Source organism: Hoplias malabaricus, chromosome 8 (assembly GCF_029633855.1).
Source record: "Hoplias malabaricus isolate fHopMal1 chromosome 8, fHopMal1.hap1, whole genome shotgun sequence".
Classification (NCBI taxonomy): domain Eukaryota; kingdom Metazoa; phylum Chordata; class Actinopteri; order Characiformes; family Erythrinidae; genus Hoplias; species Hoplias malabaricus.
Window position 1 is genome coordinate 14,880,227 of NC_089807.1, and position 16,437 is coordinate 14,896,663.

Here is a 16,437-nt window from a genome sequence, read left to right on the forward strand (position 1 = left end):
CACTTACCACTCCCTAAGCCCAGGAACCGGCAGATATCCCTGGTGAACCTCATCAGGGCGACCATCCAGCATCATTAAACCCAAACTGCCCAGACAAGTAACACACACGTACAGTCTACGGTAAACACATTTTAAGCTAAACCGCACACAGTGGCAAAAGATTCTAAAAACAGGAGCCTCGCTTCCTGAGCGCCGACCGACGGCACACTTGGTCCCACCACAAGCTCCTCCTCCACCAGGCTCTTAAAGGAGAAATAAGACGCTCTCGGGAGAGTAAAGAGCACTTGCCGTGGGGAAAACAAAGTTTGGAATGGAAGTTGAACATAGCATGTATTTTTATACAAATTATATTTTGTGCAACTTTCAAATAGGCCACAAATAAAAGCTAGAGTAAATCCCTTAAGGCCACCACAATAAGTTTTCAAGTATATGGACCTGATTTATAATGGATAACATTTAGGGAAATGCCAGATTAAAATGTATTGTAATGGTGAGTGTGGGTGTTTTTTTTGTGTGTGTTTGGCGTTGATATATTATGAGGGAGCTCGCCTGTGGACAGTGGCATTAAACTTGTTGAATCTGATCACATACCAAGCCCAAATACTGCTTGAACACTTGCCAAATTCTGCACTTGACAGCAGGTTATCACGCCTGGTGTCAGAAATAAGATGGTGCCTCCTACCAAATCAGAGGGACAGAGCTTAAGAGCTTGAAGAGAACCCGTGAGAAAAGTATTTCTGCAGGTAAGTGGCATATCCAAGACAGTGTATTAACCTAACACCCTAAACCCAACTCTAGCTTCTCACTTGCTGTTCTCTGGCCTGCAAGGATATATCTCAATTCAGGGGTGGGTACACCAGCTCCTAGATGGCCAAAGTTCACTGGGTAAGGTTTGAATATGCAGGGTTTGAATTTTGTATCCCATCATGCACCAGAGCTCAGCTTTTTCTTTGTTAGCATGGATTTTCTGTGTATTTGTTGTTTAGTGTTATTTGGGTGGAGAATAGACATAATTTTATGTAAATGTGAATGAGTTTGTGTGTGTTTGTACTTGTTTGGGATGGTGTGTGACAAAACATGTTAGTTGATGGAGGTTCACTGACACTTTGAGGATTTTTAGGTTTAGGTTTTAGGTCTCTGCTAGCCACACGCTGCCTCGCATTGGAAAGTACCTTTTGACTACTACTGCAGGAAAAGAAATTAGACCGACATGCAAAATTACCAATCACAAATCTGCTATTTTGACATGATGTGTAGAAGGAGGCACTCTTTTTGATCTAAGCCCAAATATGGCTTGTAAACTCTTTTCCTACTAAAAATTCCAATAAAAGTTGCTTGTTTTGCAGTATTGGTGTGTTTAAAATCCCTAATGCACCCCCCTTGTCACAGTATAAATGAGTGTTTCATTCTGGACTGTTTTTAAATATGAACAGACCTGTTTCATTTGGCACAATTTCAGTTCTGTAGTTCTAAATTCACACATGCCTGCAAGGTGGTAGGTTTTCCTGTTTCCCATTTTGGCTTTATACCTACTCTGAGTGAACTAGCTCAATAAAAAGCAGAGAAAATGCACACAGGCCATCAAATAATTTACAATAGCGTGTGTGATGCTTTTGATGTTGTGATGTTTCCCCACAAGTGCGCTTTTAATTCTTGCACCCTTAATGGCTCCTGACATCAATGTCTGCAAACTGTGAATGTTTCCTTATGATTCTAAAGTGTGACTTTGTGGAGGACTGCAGTACAGGTCAAATAATCAGAATGGAGTACAAGTTCATATATTAATCATATACACGGTTACAAAAAGGTTCAAAGGTGCACATTATTGGTCAGGAAAGGCAAAAACAGTGTAAATGTACATTTAAAAAGGTACAACAGTGATTTTAAAAATCCAGCTGTGTTCCTAGAGGTTAATTACTTTCTCTTCACCAGGAGGTGAATATATGTAACGTTTCATTATAGAACTGTGTAAAAGAAGGGAACATAATATATGTCTTGCTAATGGAATGGTGTGTATGAAATCAACAGTTTTAAAATTTACAATTAATATAAAATATGGCACAATTAAGTTCCCTAACTAAAGATCCTGAATATGTACCCTTGAGTGTAGCACTACAGAGACAGCAAAACCACAGTGACTGTTGTTCTGAGAGTGCAGCAACACAAAAAATGTTTTTAAAGCTGATTAATTAGTTAGAAAATGTTCTTGTCAAAATGAATCATGAATTATTTATTTATGTAATCACCTCATCCTGATCAGAGGTGTAGTGGGTTCACAATCTACACACTGATAGAGTGCCAGTTCATTGCAGGGCATCACACACTCACATTTGTGGAATGTGGGAGGATACTAGATCACCCAGAGGAAACCCACACAGACAGCCTGAACATTGTTGCTGTCCAAAACAATACATGTATCCCCAAAACAGCAACTTTACAGGAGAACTTAAAAAAACTGCTTAAATTTCAATGGAATTTAAAGATTTAATTCCAAGTAATTTGGAGCATTTCTATTGGCCCATGGGACAGCTGCTTTGTTCCAATGATGTTGTAAATTCATTTTACAATATTTCATTTTAAAAAGTTGTCACTCTTGCATTGACCACAGTGCATTGGCTAAGCTGCACCTATGCATTATGTAATTAGAGGAAGGAATAAGTTAAAAATGCACTAAGAACTGTTATTTGTTACAGGGTATTTTATTCATATTTTATTTAAAAACAATTTCAGTATCTTTCATAGTTTACTGTGAAAGATAGTGAGTGAAAGTCTCATAATAATGCAAATACTTACTAAAAATACTGAAATATTGTTTAAAACGATGTACTAAATTCATGTAAATAACAGGAATACAAAAAAATTAACTGTGGGTTTTTAAAAATAAATATTTCTAAGCATGTCTATTACCTGGGTAGCACGTTGGTGCAGCAGGTAGTGTCGCAGTCACACAGCTCCAGGGACCTGGAGGTTGTAGGCTCAAGTCCTGCTCCGGGTGACTCCGGGTGCGGAGTTTGTGTTCTCCCTGTGTTTGTGTGGGTTTCCTTCGTGTGCCCCTGTTTCCTCCCACAGTCCAAAAACACACATTGATAAGTGGATTGGTGACTCAAGTGTCTATAGGGGTGTGTTGTGTGTGAGTGAATGTTTGAGTCACCCCTCCAATGTGTGTTCCTGCCTTGCACCCAATGATTTCAGGCTCTGGACCCACCACAACCCTGAACTGGATAAGCAGTTATAGACAGTGGATGAATGAATGTAAATTACATACTGCAGAATTACCTATAGTCATTTGTACAACCACTATTCCAATGAAGTTGGGCCGTTGTGTAAAATATAAATAAAAACAGAATACGATGATTTGCAAATCCTTTTCAACCTATAGTCAATTGAATACACTACAAAGACAAAATATTTAATGTTCAAACGGACAAACTTTATTTTTTTTTTAAACATTCACTCATTTTGAATTTGAAGCCTGCAACACGTTGCAAAAAGTTGGGACAGGGGCATTGAGGACACTGTTGAAGTTTTGTAGGTGGAATTCTTTCCCCATTCTTGCTTGATGTACAACATTAGTTGCTCAACAGTCCGAGGTCTCAGTTTTCATATTTTGTGCTTCATAATGCGCCACACATTTTCAAAGGGAGACAGGTCTGGACTGCAGTCAGGCCAGTCTAGTATCTACACTCTTTCTTCGAAGCCACACTGTTGTAACACGTATAGAATGTGGCTTGGCATTGTCTTGCTGAAATAAGCAAGGGCGTCCCTGAAAAAGACGTTGCTTTGATGGCAGCATATGTTGCTCCAAAACCTGTATGTCCCTTTCAGCATTAATGGTGCCTTCACAGATGTGCAAGTTACCCATGCCATAGGCACTAACACACATACCATCAGATATGCTGGCTTTTGAACTTTGCGCTGATAACTATCGGACAGTCCTTTTCCTCTTTGGCCCGGAGGACACAACGTCCATGATTTCCAAAAACAATTTGAAATGTGTTGCGTCAGTCCATCTCAGATGAGCTTGATAGAATTTCTGGTTGTTGGTGATATATGGCTTTCGCTTTGCATGGTAGAGTTTTAACTTTCACTTGTAGATGGAGCGACGAACTGTGTTCACTGACAATGGTTTTCTGAAGTGTTCCTGAGCCCGTGTGGTAATATCCCTTACAGAATAATGTCAGTTTTTAATCCAGTTCTGCTTGAGGAATCGAAGGTCAGGGGCATTCAATGTTGGTTTTCGGCCTTGCTGCTTACTTGTAAATATTTCTCCAGATTCTCTGAATCCTCTGAATCCAATCTTCCAAACAGGTGTTTTTTGTGAGCATTCCTCAACTCTCCCAGTCATTTTTTGGATGAATATATATATTTGACCCTATTTTTTTTTACACAGAACATGCAGCATTTCCTGTTTTGCATATATTGGAAATTCTTAAAAGTTTTTTTTGGTTGTTATGTTTATAAAATCAAATGCATGGTATAAAAATTTGATAACATTATTAAGAATTTAATTAAAATCACATTTATTCCTTAATTCATTTTAAGGTAGTAAGAGGTATAATTTTAGGTGTGTAAAATCATATTATAAATTTTGGTTAGTTACCACAAATCTGCAGATAATGTGAGCTCACAAAATGTCAGTGATAGCATATAAATAAGTGTTAAAATGTAATAAAACACAGCTATCCTTTTCCCTGAGATTTTGGTCACTACCCAGGACTGACTGAAAATATTTTAGGATTTTATAATTAAATAAAATATAATTATAATATTATAATTAATAATAATATATAATTAAATGTTATAATTAAATTTGGCTAATTATAATTAATTAATCACTTGGGTAAAGTAGAATGTCTCAGTTATACTAAAATTCATAGCTGCCGGACCTTGCATCTTCCCCCTTATCTGCGTTTAAAATCAGCCAGGACAGCCAGGGCAGCATTCCAGCCAGCTGAGCCCATAACACCTCCACCTTAAAACACAATGTAAATAAAAGTAAGCAGGCAAAAATTCAAAACAGCCTGGGCAATTAATCAAATAAATTAATAATATAAATTTGAAAACATCATATGTCATTCTCATTAATATTGAAGTTGAATTAGTCAAAAAAATTAATGAAAATTAAAGTTTGCTCATTTTACAGACCTGGATGACTACCACTGCCACATATGTAAAGCCCTTTTATTGGTGAACGGTAGTGTGCAATAGAGGGCAAAGGCCTAGCAAAGTACAGCTGATCCAGTGACATGGCACCATGGAATATATTCTGTGGATGACAGAAAGGAAATAAAAAGCAGACATAATATTTACAAAACATCTTAATCACTGCAAAATGTTAGAACTCAAAAGCCTAATGATTTATATTATTTAAATGTAATGGCTGGATAAATAATAATTAGATTTAATACAGATTAACATAGATTAGATGTAATAAATTTTTATACAGAGATTTTAAATATTTTGGGCTGTCTGTTTGAAAGAATTTAATCCATTTTGGTCTTTTGTAGAGCTGTATTCACTATGTGTTTACATGGCAAGTAATACTTCCCCTATATTTCTGGAACAAAATTAAACTTCAAAAAAGACAAAAGAATACAGGGGTTTTGGTAAGCTACTAACCACAAGCAGAAACACAGCTGCAGCCGTTATAGGGAACTTTCAGTATTCATGGAGTGGCTGCCCTCCTCACATTTGTTTCAATATTTCCAAGTCAAACATTGTGTTTCTTCATTTTCCCATTTATATACGTCTTCCTACTAGATATCCATGAGGTGACCTATTTTCTCTTGATCCTTTACAAAAATCACTTGTATTACATTAGAGTCCATCGATCTAAAACTCAGTTATCCAAATTCTGTCCCAATGTTGTTAAAGATTAGTACGATACGTGTGGTTCCTCACCTTGTAACTTAAATTCAAATTACAAGTTCAGTATAACCTGAAACTGAAAATGTGAAACCTGACATGTGAAACTATTTTCCAAACAAGCCTCCCTTCATTAACTTGATCTGTGCCATGGGACCAGCTCCCTATGCAGAGAAAGCAGGTTTGTGTCTTAAGAGCTCACATGATCATCAACTCATAGCTCTCCATATTCAGTGATGTCTCTCTCCTTCCCTTCAGTAAATTTTAGCACTGTACAGATCATCTTTAGGAGAACACTGACTTAATTAATGAGGATCATCCACAACAGCAGAAAAACCCTTCATTTCAGAAGCTATTATTCCTCTTGACTCAGTATCACAACATCTTTCAAGTTTCACAAAAATACGTTTTTTTAAGCTTTAATGTATCACTTCCTTAGTTTAACAAGTCAAATCCAGTTCCATTATTTTTAATTTACATTTTATATTAACCATGTTTTTATATAATAAACACATTAAGTTGTACTAAACTGAACAGTTTAGTTACATTCACATGTGTCGTCTGTAAAGACTGATGGAAAGAATTATGCACATGATTTTACTGCTAAATATCAATGTATGTGTCATGCAAAACTCAGACACAAGATATTTATCTTCCTGATGGCAAAAACAATACTCGTCAGTCCTGTTTAATGACTGCAAAGAGGAAATTACCCCTCCAGTGAGGCCAAATTCCCTCTCCAGATCAGGAGGAGTGAGGATGTCCACGCCAACGATTGAGGCTTTAAATCCAGGTGCATAACAGTCCACCCAGTCAAACACTGTAGAGACAAGAGGCGAATTAATGACAAACCATGCTAATCCTATCTTCATATGAAGGATACAAAAAATGCATATCATAATGATTATTTAATGAAGCAATTTCTCCAATGATTCTTCTTCATATTGTTGAACATATTTAGCTACTTTTTTTTCACCTGACCTGTGTTTGCATATTTCTCCCTGTCTTCGTCTGTCCAGGCACGACCCCCTTCCAGCTTGTATGGGGTAAACTGAGTGAAGAAGGAGACCACGTGACAGCCAGGGGGGGCCAAAGTAGGATCAAGCACAGATGGTATGGTCATCTCCAGCATGGGTCTAAAAAAAATAATAATAATTACCTTATATTATAATCACTGAACAAATGCTTCAGATTTATACATAACATCATGGGGTGAGAAGCACTGCTCAACATATAATAGCAGGAAGAAACTGAATTAAACTGACCACATACAACTATTTGCATGTGATATTTGTTTCTGTTACACTGTTTAAACAATGAAGGCTGGATTATATTCCATGCATTTCATAACAAAGATAAATATTCACTAAAAAAACTTTGAACATGAGCAAAATTTAATTACCTAACCATTTAAAAATAGTTTTCGTTATATTTATATTTTATATACAATTCATATATGAACACTGAGACAAAATTTGATGTAAAGTACTGATTGGATCATGCCCATTACTGTAAGAGAGGCCAGTGCTTATCACTGCCGTTTATCAATAAATTATGACGTCCCTAATAGATTTCACAGAGCATGTGCAAAAGATTGTTCAGAAACATTAAGATGTTTATAGCTACAATGATTCAACTGATTGAAATCTACTACAATGTGCAGTGAAGGACCAACATTGTATGCTAAATAATGTTATATAATAATATAATCGGAATTTAGGCCATTCCATAACATAACATGCCATACTAAAACCGGAAATTCTGAATTTGGCCCAATTGTGTGTGTGTGTGTGTGTTAGCATGACTTAGCTATCTATAATACATTCATATGTGAATATTACATACGTTTATTTATAGTTTACTAAATTATTAACTAAACTAAATTTGATTTAATTATTTGTTGCCACTAATTTGGCTTACCAACCTTGAAGAAGGACGTCCTAACTGGCCCTCAGTATAAGCTGCATCCAACACCTCCAAACTCTCACAGTTCAGGTGAATGGAACATTGATGATGAGGACCTGGCTTTCCATCAGGAGTGTTAGGGGCAGCCAAGAAATTTGGCAGTTTGTCAACAGCCACTATACATTGACACAAAAAAAAAAAAAACATCATCATTCCCTAGCCCGGTAGAGTAATGGACACATTTGGAACATACATGAGAAACAACAGAAAACTGGAACAACCAAACCATTAATCTTGGTGACAGGAGAAGTGTAGTCAATCTGATTTAAAGCAGTAATGAAGTCCTGAGGAAGTACATCCTACAGCCAGACAGGAATAGGAAATCAGCCTTTCTAATCATGAGTTATATTTATATTTAAAGATTTATTTTAATACAATACCTGTGGGGTAAGTTGTCTGAAAGTTACATGAGGTGTAGCATTGGACAAAACCATTTTGCTGTGAACTTCAGTACCATCTTTCAGTACAACACCCTTGGCAGTACCATCTGGACCAATCAAAACTTGTCTAACTTCCTAAAAAATGACCAACAATCATTTTAACACATAAACAGCTTTATTCTCAAATCAATTATCAGCCTGCAGCAAGCTTCAGAAAGATAAGATCTGCATCAACTACTCACCTGTTCAGTGAAGATGTCTGCTCCTAGAGAACGTGCAGCACTAGCAATGGACTTAGAGACACCACCCATACCTCCCTCCACATAGCCCCAGGCTCCTTTCTCCATTTCTAACTCACCCATGACATGATGCAGGAGAACATATCTATGGCAGAACTCAGAGTTCTTACACTGCCCAGGTGAGGCAGGCAAACAAACTTTAAAAAGTATAAACTTCTTTTACATCCACCAGTCAAAAGTTTGGACACATATCCTCATTAGTCATTGGTGGAATAGGGCTATTGCACAATCCAAATTATGGTCTCAAACACATTAAGGCGGCGAGCAGTTTTACAAATTTACTCTTGACAAGGCTACAGCTGTTCACTTTAAACCATTCCAGGTGATGATCTTATGAAGCTGATCAAGAGAACAGAGAGACTGCAAAGTTATCATCAAAGCAAAAGGTGGCTACCTTGAAGAATCTAAAGTATAAAACTTATTCTGGTTTAACACTTTTGTTTACTAAAACAAAGGGGGGTAAAAATTTGAATGAGGAAAATGCCCAAACATTTGACTGGTACTGTGTGTGAGAGAAATAAAAAGAAATAGAATTTTTAATCAAACAATTCCTTAAACACTCTTACCCACTACCCGGGTTTCCGGGACTTGTATTGGCTCCTATCACAGAGTCAGTGGCTAATGTCGCTCTTAGTGGTTCAGATTCAAACCACCGATTCAGTACCTATGAGTGATCAAATGAACAGGGTTATCAAGCTGGTCTGCAAAAATAAGACAGTCAGCAATTATGCAGAGTGATTTACCTCAAATCCTAAAAATCTGAACGCATGTCAATAAATGATGGCTTTTACTGAGCACACTATTTACCAACCTACCTTCACAATTGGCGCTGTAATAAGCTCGTAGAAGTCTGGTATGTTTTTTCCCAGTTTCAACCCTAAAAAATAAATAGATTTTTATATTAATCAGTACAAGACTGAAAATGATTATTTGACTAAGGACTTCATGTAACAGTACAACAGATAACAACAGAGATCTTGCAACATTACACCATATTGTAGTGTATCATTGAGGCCTGTGGCTGAAACATTAAATAAGTATGCTATACAAAAATTGTTTTTTATATTGTACATTAAGTGTAGAACACTATGAAACAATTTGTGAAATCATAAAATATATATATATATATATATATATATATATATATATATATATATATATATATATATATATATATATATATATATATATATATATATTTCAGCCACTCTATATGAAACACCACTGTACTGTACTGAATTATGAATTTTGTGAATCATTATAAATTTAATAAAATTTTAACTTCCCTTATTCAAAGTTTGGAGACACATACCAGATTTCACTAAGGGTTTTAAACTCTTTAGTGCTATCATTCTCTCCCTCAGAGATCCCCGGGTCAGTCCTGAGATGTCGACAGGACTTGCATCCAGGAGTGGGTGAATTGCACATGCCAAATTCTCCAAATAGGCCACATAATCAGGAAAAACCTTAGGCAAAACAGGCCCAGAGTCATTTATGTGTGAAACCCTTTGCAAACACAGTAAGTATCAGAAAAACAGTGATGGGTGTGTTAATCATTTAAACAACAGGAATAATAAATTAAACCTTGGCATCTTTCTCTGAGAATTTTCCAATCTCTTGCTGATTCTTTGCCAGATTGTTTCCAAGCAAAAGCGAGCGAGGGGGGCGCCCCTGGAACCCCTCCTCCAGCAGAGGTGTGAAAGCATGGGGATCCCTCTTGTACACCTTCAGGCCATGCTTCTGCAAAGACAGAAAAGTAGTATTACCCATCATTACTCTCATAAGCATTCCTTCTTCATCACTGACCTTATGTCTATATCAACTTGTGTACAGACGTTCATATTACACTGTAATATACTATAAGTACATTTGTTTTATGTTTGTTTAAACACTACACATATGTAGATATGTATTTGACTCTGGCCTTCTTTCCTGCCCTAACCCGTCTACTAAACTTAGCACAAAAAGTAAGGAAATCTGTGTTTGGTAGATTGTTTCTTTGTTGTAACAATGCTTCATCTTGATATCTCTCTGCGTTGAGATTTCCTCCAAAGTGTTGTTTTTCCAGTGAGGGAGATGCCACCCCACACCATCACACAAAATAAGCTGTCTGGCATTGGCAGAGAGGATTTAATTGTTTCTTACAAACGTGGCACCATTTTAAAAAGGGAAATTAACAGGCTTTCCAATGGTATAATATTTATTGCCAAGAAGCATTGTTACAACAAAGAAATAATCTACCAAAAAAAATTCCTTACTCTTTGTGCTATGTTTATTTTAGCCTATTACTGTATTGAGATTTGACTTGTTTTTTAATCTCTTTTTGTACTTTTTAAATTGTCATACAAATCTGCCACAAGTGTTGACATTCACATCTAATTATTCCTAATAAATAAATGAATAAATAAATAACAACAATACATTACCCTTAGCTCCAGTTCCTGATAAATGTGAGGACGCAGTAAACTGAGTAAATAGGAGGCCCGGGAAAAATGAAAGCCTTTGAATTGAAGATATGCATGAAGAGATATAGTCAATATATCAGGTCTTAGCACTAATTAAAAATAGATACTACCTGTCTAGAATATCACACATTCAATACACCTGAAATAATTTGCCAATATAGTAAACCACTGCCAAATTGCATATAATAATTTACTCGAGAATGCAGAATGTATCCAAAAACAAGTACTGGTCAAATAAATCACTAATAAAAATCATTATTTCATTCATTATCTGTAACCACTTATCCAGTGCAGCATTGTGGTGGGTCCAGAGCCTACCCAGAATCACTGGGCACAGGAATAGCCACCCTGGATAGGGCACTAGTCCATCATATGGAACCACACATGCACACATTCAATTAAACCTATGGACAATTTTGAGTAGCCAATCCATCTAAAAATTAGTGTTTTTATACTGTGTAGGGAATCGGAAAACACAGGGAGAACCCACAACCCCTGGACCCTGAAGTTGTGTGACAACAACACTACCTGTTGTGCAACCTTGCAAATTAATATTCAAAATTAAAATCAAATCAGAAGCCAGTCAGAATTCCTGTTAAATAAAACAACAAGGAACATATGATAAAAACAATTACTATATATACACTGTATATAGCTGGTTCTATAACACTTCTAGAAAAATAAGTCTCAGGAACACAATGGTCCAGATAAAAAATGGTTAATTATACCACAACCATTCAGTCATGAGATGGATGGATTTGGCCTATACATTAGATCCAGGACAGACAAAAAGGGAAGGCAACAAGTCTTATCCTGGCTGTCTCCTACCAAGTTACCCTGCTGAGCAACTTAATTACTGGATTGATAAAACCCTTTTTATTTACTAGTAGACTTTCAAATGACTGTGTGTGGTACATGGTATGAGTAACAGTGTTATTTGAAACATGCTCCAACTCTGGGAAGAAGGAACTGAATGGAGCTTTAACAGGTGTAGCAGGCATACTTGCAACAGGTGTGATTCTGGTGAGAGGAAAGCAAAGGTTTCATAACCTATTTCAGAGAAAAGCCCTTCTGCCAGCATTACATCACATGGGACATTCATTTTCAAACAAGCTAGATAATGATCTAAACAGCTGAAGAATAATTTCCTTCGGAGAATTATTAACTCAACTGGCTATACAGCTGTCTTTCCTCTAAGGCAATTTATATCCTGTTCTGATAAATCCAAATTGTACAGAAAAGTGTAGGTACAGACATCCATATGCTGTTTATTTAAACACTCCAAATTGTCTGTCCCCTACATGGATTTGGCAATGTTTCTAATAGGTTTTGTCACAGAATCATCACAGTCACTATATGTCATGTGTCATAATGTGAATGAGAATCGTTGGGAAAATGGCTTCTTTAAAATGTAGTCAGTTTGGTGTGTTCTCCCCATGTCTCCATGGGTTTCCTCCCAAAGTGGATTGGCTAGGCATATACAAAAAGAGTTGGGTGTTTGAATGAATGCTTGAGTTTTTGATGCCCTGTGTTGGACAGGCGCCCCATTCAGTGTGTGTTTCTGCCTTGCACCCAGGGATTCCAGGTAGGCTCCAGACCCACTGCAACCCTGAACAGGAGAAAACCATTACACACATTTAATTCATTAAAAAACTACAATTGGTTTGGCTTTTACTGTATCCCTTCAATTATTTATTGATGTGCATTGGGTGTAGTCCAAATTCAAGCTAGAGTTCACATAGTTTAGGGCTTTATGACACTTAAATATCTAGTTGCATACCCGGAATGATCTCTTCAGAAACAGCAGCTCCACCAAGAACATGCCTGCGCTCCAGAACTACTGTGTTCAGGCCTCCTTTCTGCAGATAGGCTGACTGGAGAAATTAAATTTAATGTTTCCTCAAAGAGTCAATAAATCTAACATTTATAACAATGTTACAAACTGATATGTACTTACTGCAATAAGTCCATTGTGCCCTGAGTAAAAGAAGAAGAGGTTTACAGTTAGGCCTGTTTCTGGGCCTCCTTCTCAAGAAAGGATCCCATTACTTATTATCATCTTCACAACTTATCAGGAGAGAGACGGAGAAGATGGGGTCAAAGTTTTTCCAGGCTGTTCTGAATTAAGGTTAATAATTGGTTGGCGAGCAGCAGGTGGTATGTCTTTTCAAACTTGTAGCATGTAGGTTTCATATTTATCTAAAGAAATATATACAGCTCTGGAAGAAAAAGAGGAGACCACTCGAGTTTTATCTTAAATCAGCATCTCCATGTGTACAGCAGCCATTCCATTCAACTGTTTTTTGAATGCCTTTACAGACACACCTCATTCTACTTCATAAGATGATGATTAGGTGAAGACCTGAACAAAATCCTATTATAACAAACAACAGTATAAAAACCACTGCTGCTGTGATAACTATTCACTTGTTACAGAACCAGCTGGTTTGGAAAAGCAGTGCTTGGGCTATCCAAAAATTAATTGTAGTCAATATACAACTATAGACAATGCCAAAAGGGTTGAAAAGAAAGGTTCTTAATGAGGAAAAGAAGGATTCAATTGCAGCAGAGGGATACAGTGAGTGCCAGGTTGCATCAGTCTTGAAAATTTCAAAAACTGCGGTTCATGAGAACAAGGTCAAGCAGCAAATACATGGGACAACAAAGCTACAGACTGACAGGGAACAAAACGACTCTCTACTGACTGTAATGACCTCCACCTCATTCGAATGTCACGTAGATGATGTCTAGTGGCCTACAAGAAGAAGCTGGGCTGAATTGCACAGCGAGGATGGTTTGAAAGAGGCTTCCGGTGCCAGGGCTGAAGTCATGGAAAGCTAGAAAAAAAGCCCTTCATCGATGAGAAGCAAAGGTGAGCCAGACTGAAGTTTGCGAAAGACAATAATGATTGGACTGTAGAGGACGGGAGTAAGGTCATCTTCTCTGATGAGTGCAATTTTCAGCTTTGTACTACACCTGGTCATGTAATGGTTAGACAGAGACCTGGAGAAGCCTACAAGTCAGAGTGCCACGCACCCACTGGGTGTTTCAGCAAGGCCGGAATCGGGAAGATCTGTCTTTGTGAAGGACACTAGAATCAAGCCACTTCCAAAGCTATGCTGGAAGAAAACTTGCTTCCTTCTGCTCTGACAATGTTCCCCAACACTGATGATTGGCTTTTTCAACAGGACAGTGCTCCATGTCACACAGCCAGGTCAGTCAAAATGTGGACAAGGGACCACCAGATCTATCACGGTCAGCCCAATCTCCAGACATGAACCCCATTAAAAACCCCTGGAATGTGATTAAGAGGAAGATGGATAATCACAAGCCACCAAACAAAGCAGAGCTCCTGGAATGTCTGTGCCAGGAGTGGCGTAAAATTACCCAACAGCAATGTGAGAGATTGGTGGAAAGCATGCCAAGATTGTGATTAAAAATCAGGGTTATTCCACCAAATATTGATTTCTGGACTCATCCCAAGTTGAAATATTAGTACTGTGTTGTTTATAAATGAATATGAGGTTGTTTTCTTTGTATTATTTGTGGTCTGAAATTTCTGTAAATCTTTGTTAATTTTACCATTTGTAATTTTCTAAAAAACATACAATATTTTATTTGAAATTAATTTTGAAAGAAATTTTGCTAATAGTTAATAGGATAAAACAAAACACAAACGATCAATTGTAAAAGTAGAAAAAAAACGTATAAATGTGTGGTGGTCTCTTGTATTTTCCAGAGCTGTATCTATATGCACCCTATGCTCGCTATAGAGCCGTTTTTAATTGGTTGGTGAACAGCATGTTGTACTTTGCAAAGTTTTAGCATAGCTTCATATGTATCTAAAGAAGACATATGCAGCCTATGCCCGCCATAGAGATGTGTGTGTGTGTGAGGGTGAGTGAGAGAGCGAGAAACAACGGTCCGCTCAAGTTCAAGGCGCTGTGTAAGAATTCATACCTCCTCCAATAACAATGGCGTCGTAGCTTGGTTTGAGAGCGCGGCTGTGACTGGCCCTGGAGCCGACACCAAAATTGCCCACCACTCTCCGAGAGCACACTGACCGCACAGCTGCAGACATAACGCTTTTCGAAGGAAAGGGAAAGAGACACACCGATTTTAGCGGATTAATGCAACATCAGTTCTCACTGGATCAGAACTCATTCAGGGAGACGAATCAGTTTTTAGAAATCCCGCCCCTACCTCGAAAGAAGATTCTGGTTGGTTCAGCCTTTAAATTTGACTCCTGTTGTCCCGCCCCTAGCTGAAATAGAGCTTGTGATTGGTTCTACCGAGTTTGACTCTCCAATTCACGCCGTTTAGTGAGAGTGCATTTCTTTTAACATGTGGCTGAACCTTACAGGCGCTGTTGATTTATTTCAGTAATTCCATTCAAAAAGTGAAACTTTTATATTATACTCATTCATTATACACAGACTGATATATTTCAAGTGTTTATTTCTTTTAACGTGTTCATTATAACTGACAACTAATGAAAACCCCAAATTCAGTATCTCAGAAAATTAGAATATTGTGAAACTGTTCAATGTTGATATTCAATACATGACACCTGGTGCCACACTCTAATCAGCTAATTAACTCAAAACAGCCTTTAAAGGGTCTCTCAGTCTAGTTCTAGGCTACACAATCATGGGGAAGACTGCTGACTTGACAGTTGTCCAAGACCATTGACACCTTACACAAGCAGAGCAAGACACAAAAGGTTATTGCTAAAGAAGCTGGCTGTTCACAGAGCTCTATGTCCAAGCACATTAATAGAGAGGTGAAGGGAAGGGAAAGATATGGTAGAAGAATGTGTACAAGCATCAGGGATAACTGCACCCTGGAGAGGATTGCGAAATAAAACCCATTCAAAAATGTGGGGGAGATTCACAAAGACTGGACTGCAGCTGGTGTCAGTGCTTCAATAACCACCACGCACAGACGTGTGCAAGACATGGGTTTCAGCTGTCGCATTCCTTGTGACAAGCCACTCCTGAATGAGAGACAGTGACAAAAGTGTCTTGCTTCCAAAAAGGACTGGACTGCTGCTGAGCGGTCCAAAGCTATGTTCTCTGATGAAAGAAAATTTTGTCTTTCCTTTGAAAACACTCTAAAAAAATTATTCTTGTGTCCAATAATTATTGCTCATTAACATGAAAAGATTTTACCTAAAATTACCTTTTGTTAACTTCGCGTAATTAAAAGAGTAAAAGCATCCCAATATATTGTGTGTTTTCTATATTAAGAATTTTGCAGAAATATTGCATATAAATTGCAATGTTTCTTTGCAAATGTCAGTGTGACTATCCCAGTAAACATTTAATCGTTGTTTCAACGTTGAAATAACGTAATGACTGCCGTCTAATCAACGTTCTCTTAAGGATGAAAATGAAAGTTGAAAAGACGTCCAAAAACAGACATTGAAAAGACGACTATTAGACTTATTTTGGACGTCCACTG

At 37.4% G+C, this 16,437-nt stretch overlaps 2 protein-coding genes and 1 long non-coding RNA gene across 3 annotated transcripts in view; 1 reads left to right on the forward strand and 2 right to left on the reverse strand.

Moving 5' to 3' along the window:
* zgc:123010 (uncharacterized protein LOC641500 homolog) overlaps positions 1-208 on the reverse strand; it is a 19,012-nt gene extending 18,804 nt beyond the window's left edge. The window contains exon 1 of the mRNA XM_066679343.1: positions 8-208. Within this exon, the coding sequence (XP_066535440.1) occupies positions 8-65 (58 nt within the window). The 5' untranslated portion in view covers positions 66-208. The remainder of the gene's footprint in view (positions 1-7) is intronic.
* LOC136705660 (uncharacterized) overlaps positions 1-10,917 on the forward strand; it is an 11,582-nt gene extending 665 nt beyond the window's left edge. Inside the window, exons 2-4 of the long non-coding RNA XR_010804069.1 lie at positions 639-743; positions 6,885-6,978; positions 10,145-10,917. This is a non-coding gene — a long non-coding RNA (uncharacterized lncRNA). The remainder of the gene's footprint in view (positions 1-638; positions 744-6,884; positions 6,979-10,144) is intronic.
* On the reverse strand, positions 4,549-15,111 carry pyroxd2 (pyridine nucleotide-disulphide oxidoreductase domain 2). Its single transcript, XM_066679342.1, has 16 exons — positions 14,935-15,111; positions 12,932-12,951; positions 12,755-12,848; positions 10,936-11,009; positions 10,094-10,249; positions 9,822-9,975; positions 9,325-9,386; positions 9,076-9,173; positions 8,453-8,594; positions 8,211-8,345; positions 8,057-8,129; positions 7,790-7,946; positions 6,847-7,001; positions 6,579-6,685; positions 5,146-5,266; positions 4,549-4,972 (listed from the first exon to the last, which is right to left on the reverse strand). Exons 1-16 carry the CDS (start codon positions 15,053-15,055, stop codon positions 4,902-4,904), a joined length of 1,740 nt encoding a protein of 579 aa, XP_066535439.1. The 5' UTR covers positions 15,056-15,111; the 3' UTR covers positions 4,549-4,901.
* Positions 15,112-16,437: the final 1,326 nt, after the last annotated feature.

Excerpts from the sequence above, each read along its gene's own strand:
- pyroxd2 (XM_066679342.1), bottom strand. The coding sequence starts at position 15,055 with ATGTCTGCAGCTGTGCGGTCAGTGTGCTCTCGGAGAGTGGTGGGCAAT. Across the intron at positions 8,346-8,452 it reads CAGACATCTTCACTGAACAG|GAAGTTAGACAAGTTTTGAT; the intron begins GTGAGTAGTTGA and ends GTCATTTTTTAG. Across the intron at positions 4,973-5,145 it reads TGGCAGTGGTAGTCATCCAG|GTGGAGGTGTTATGGGCTCA; the intron begins GTCTGTAAAATG and ends TTGTGTTTTAAG.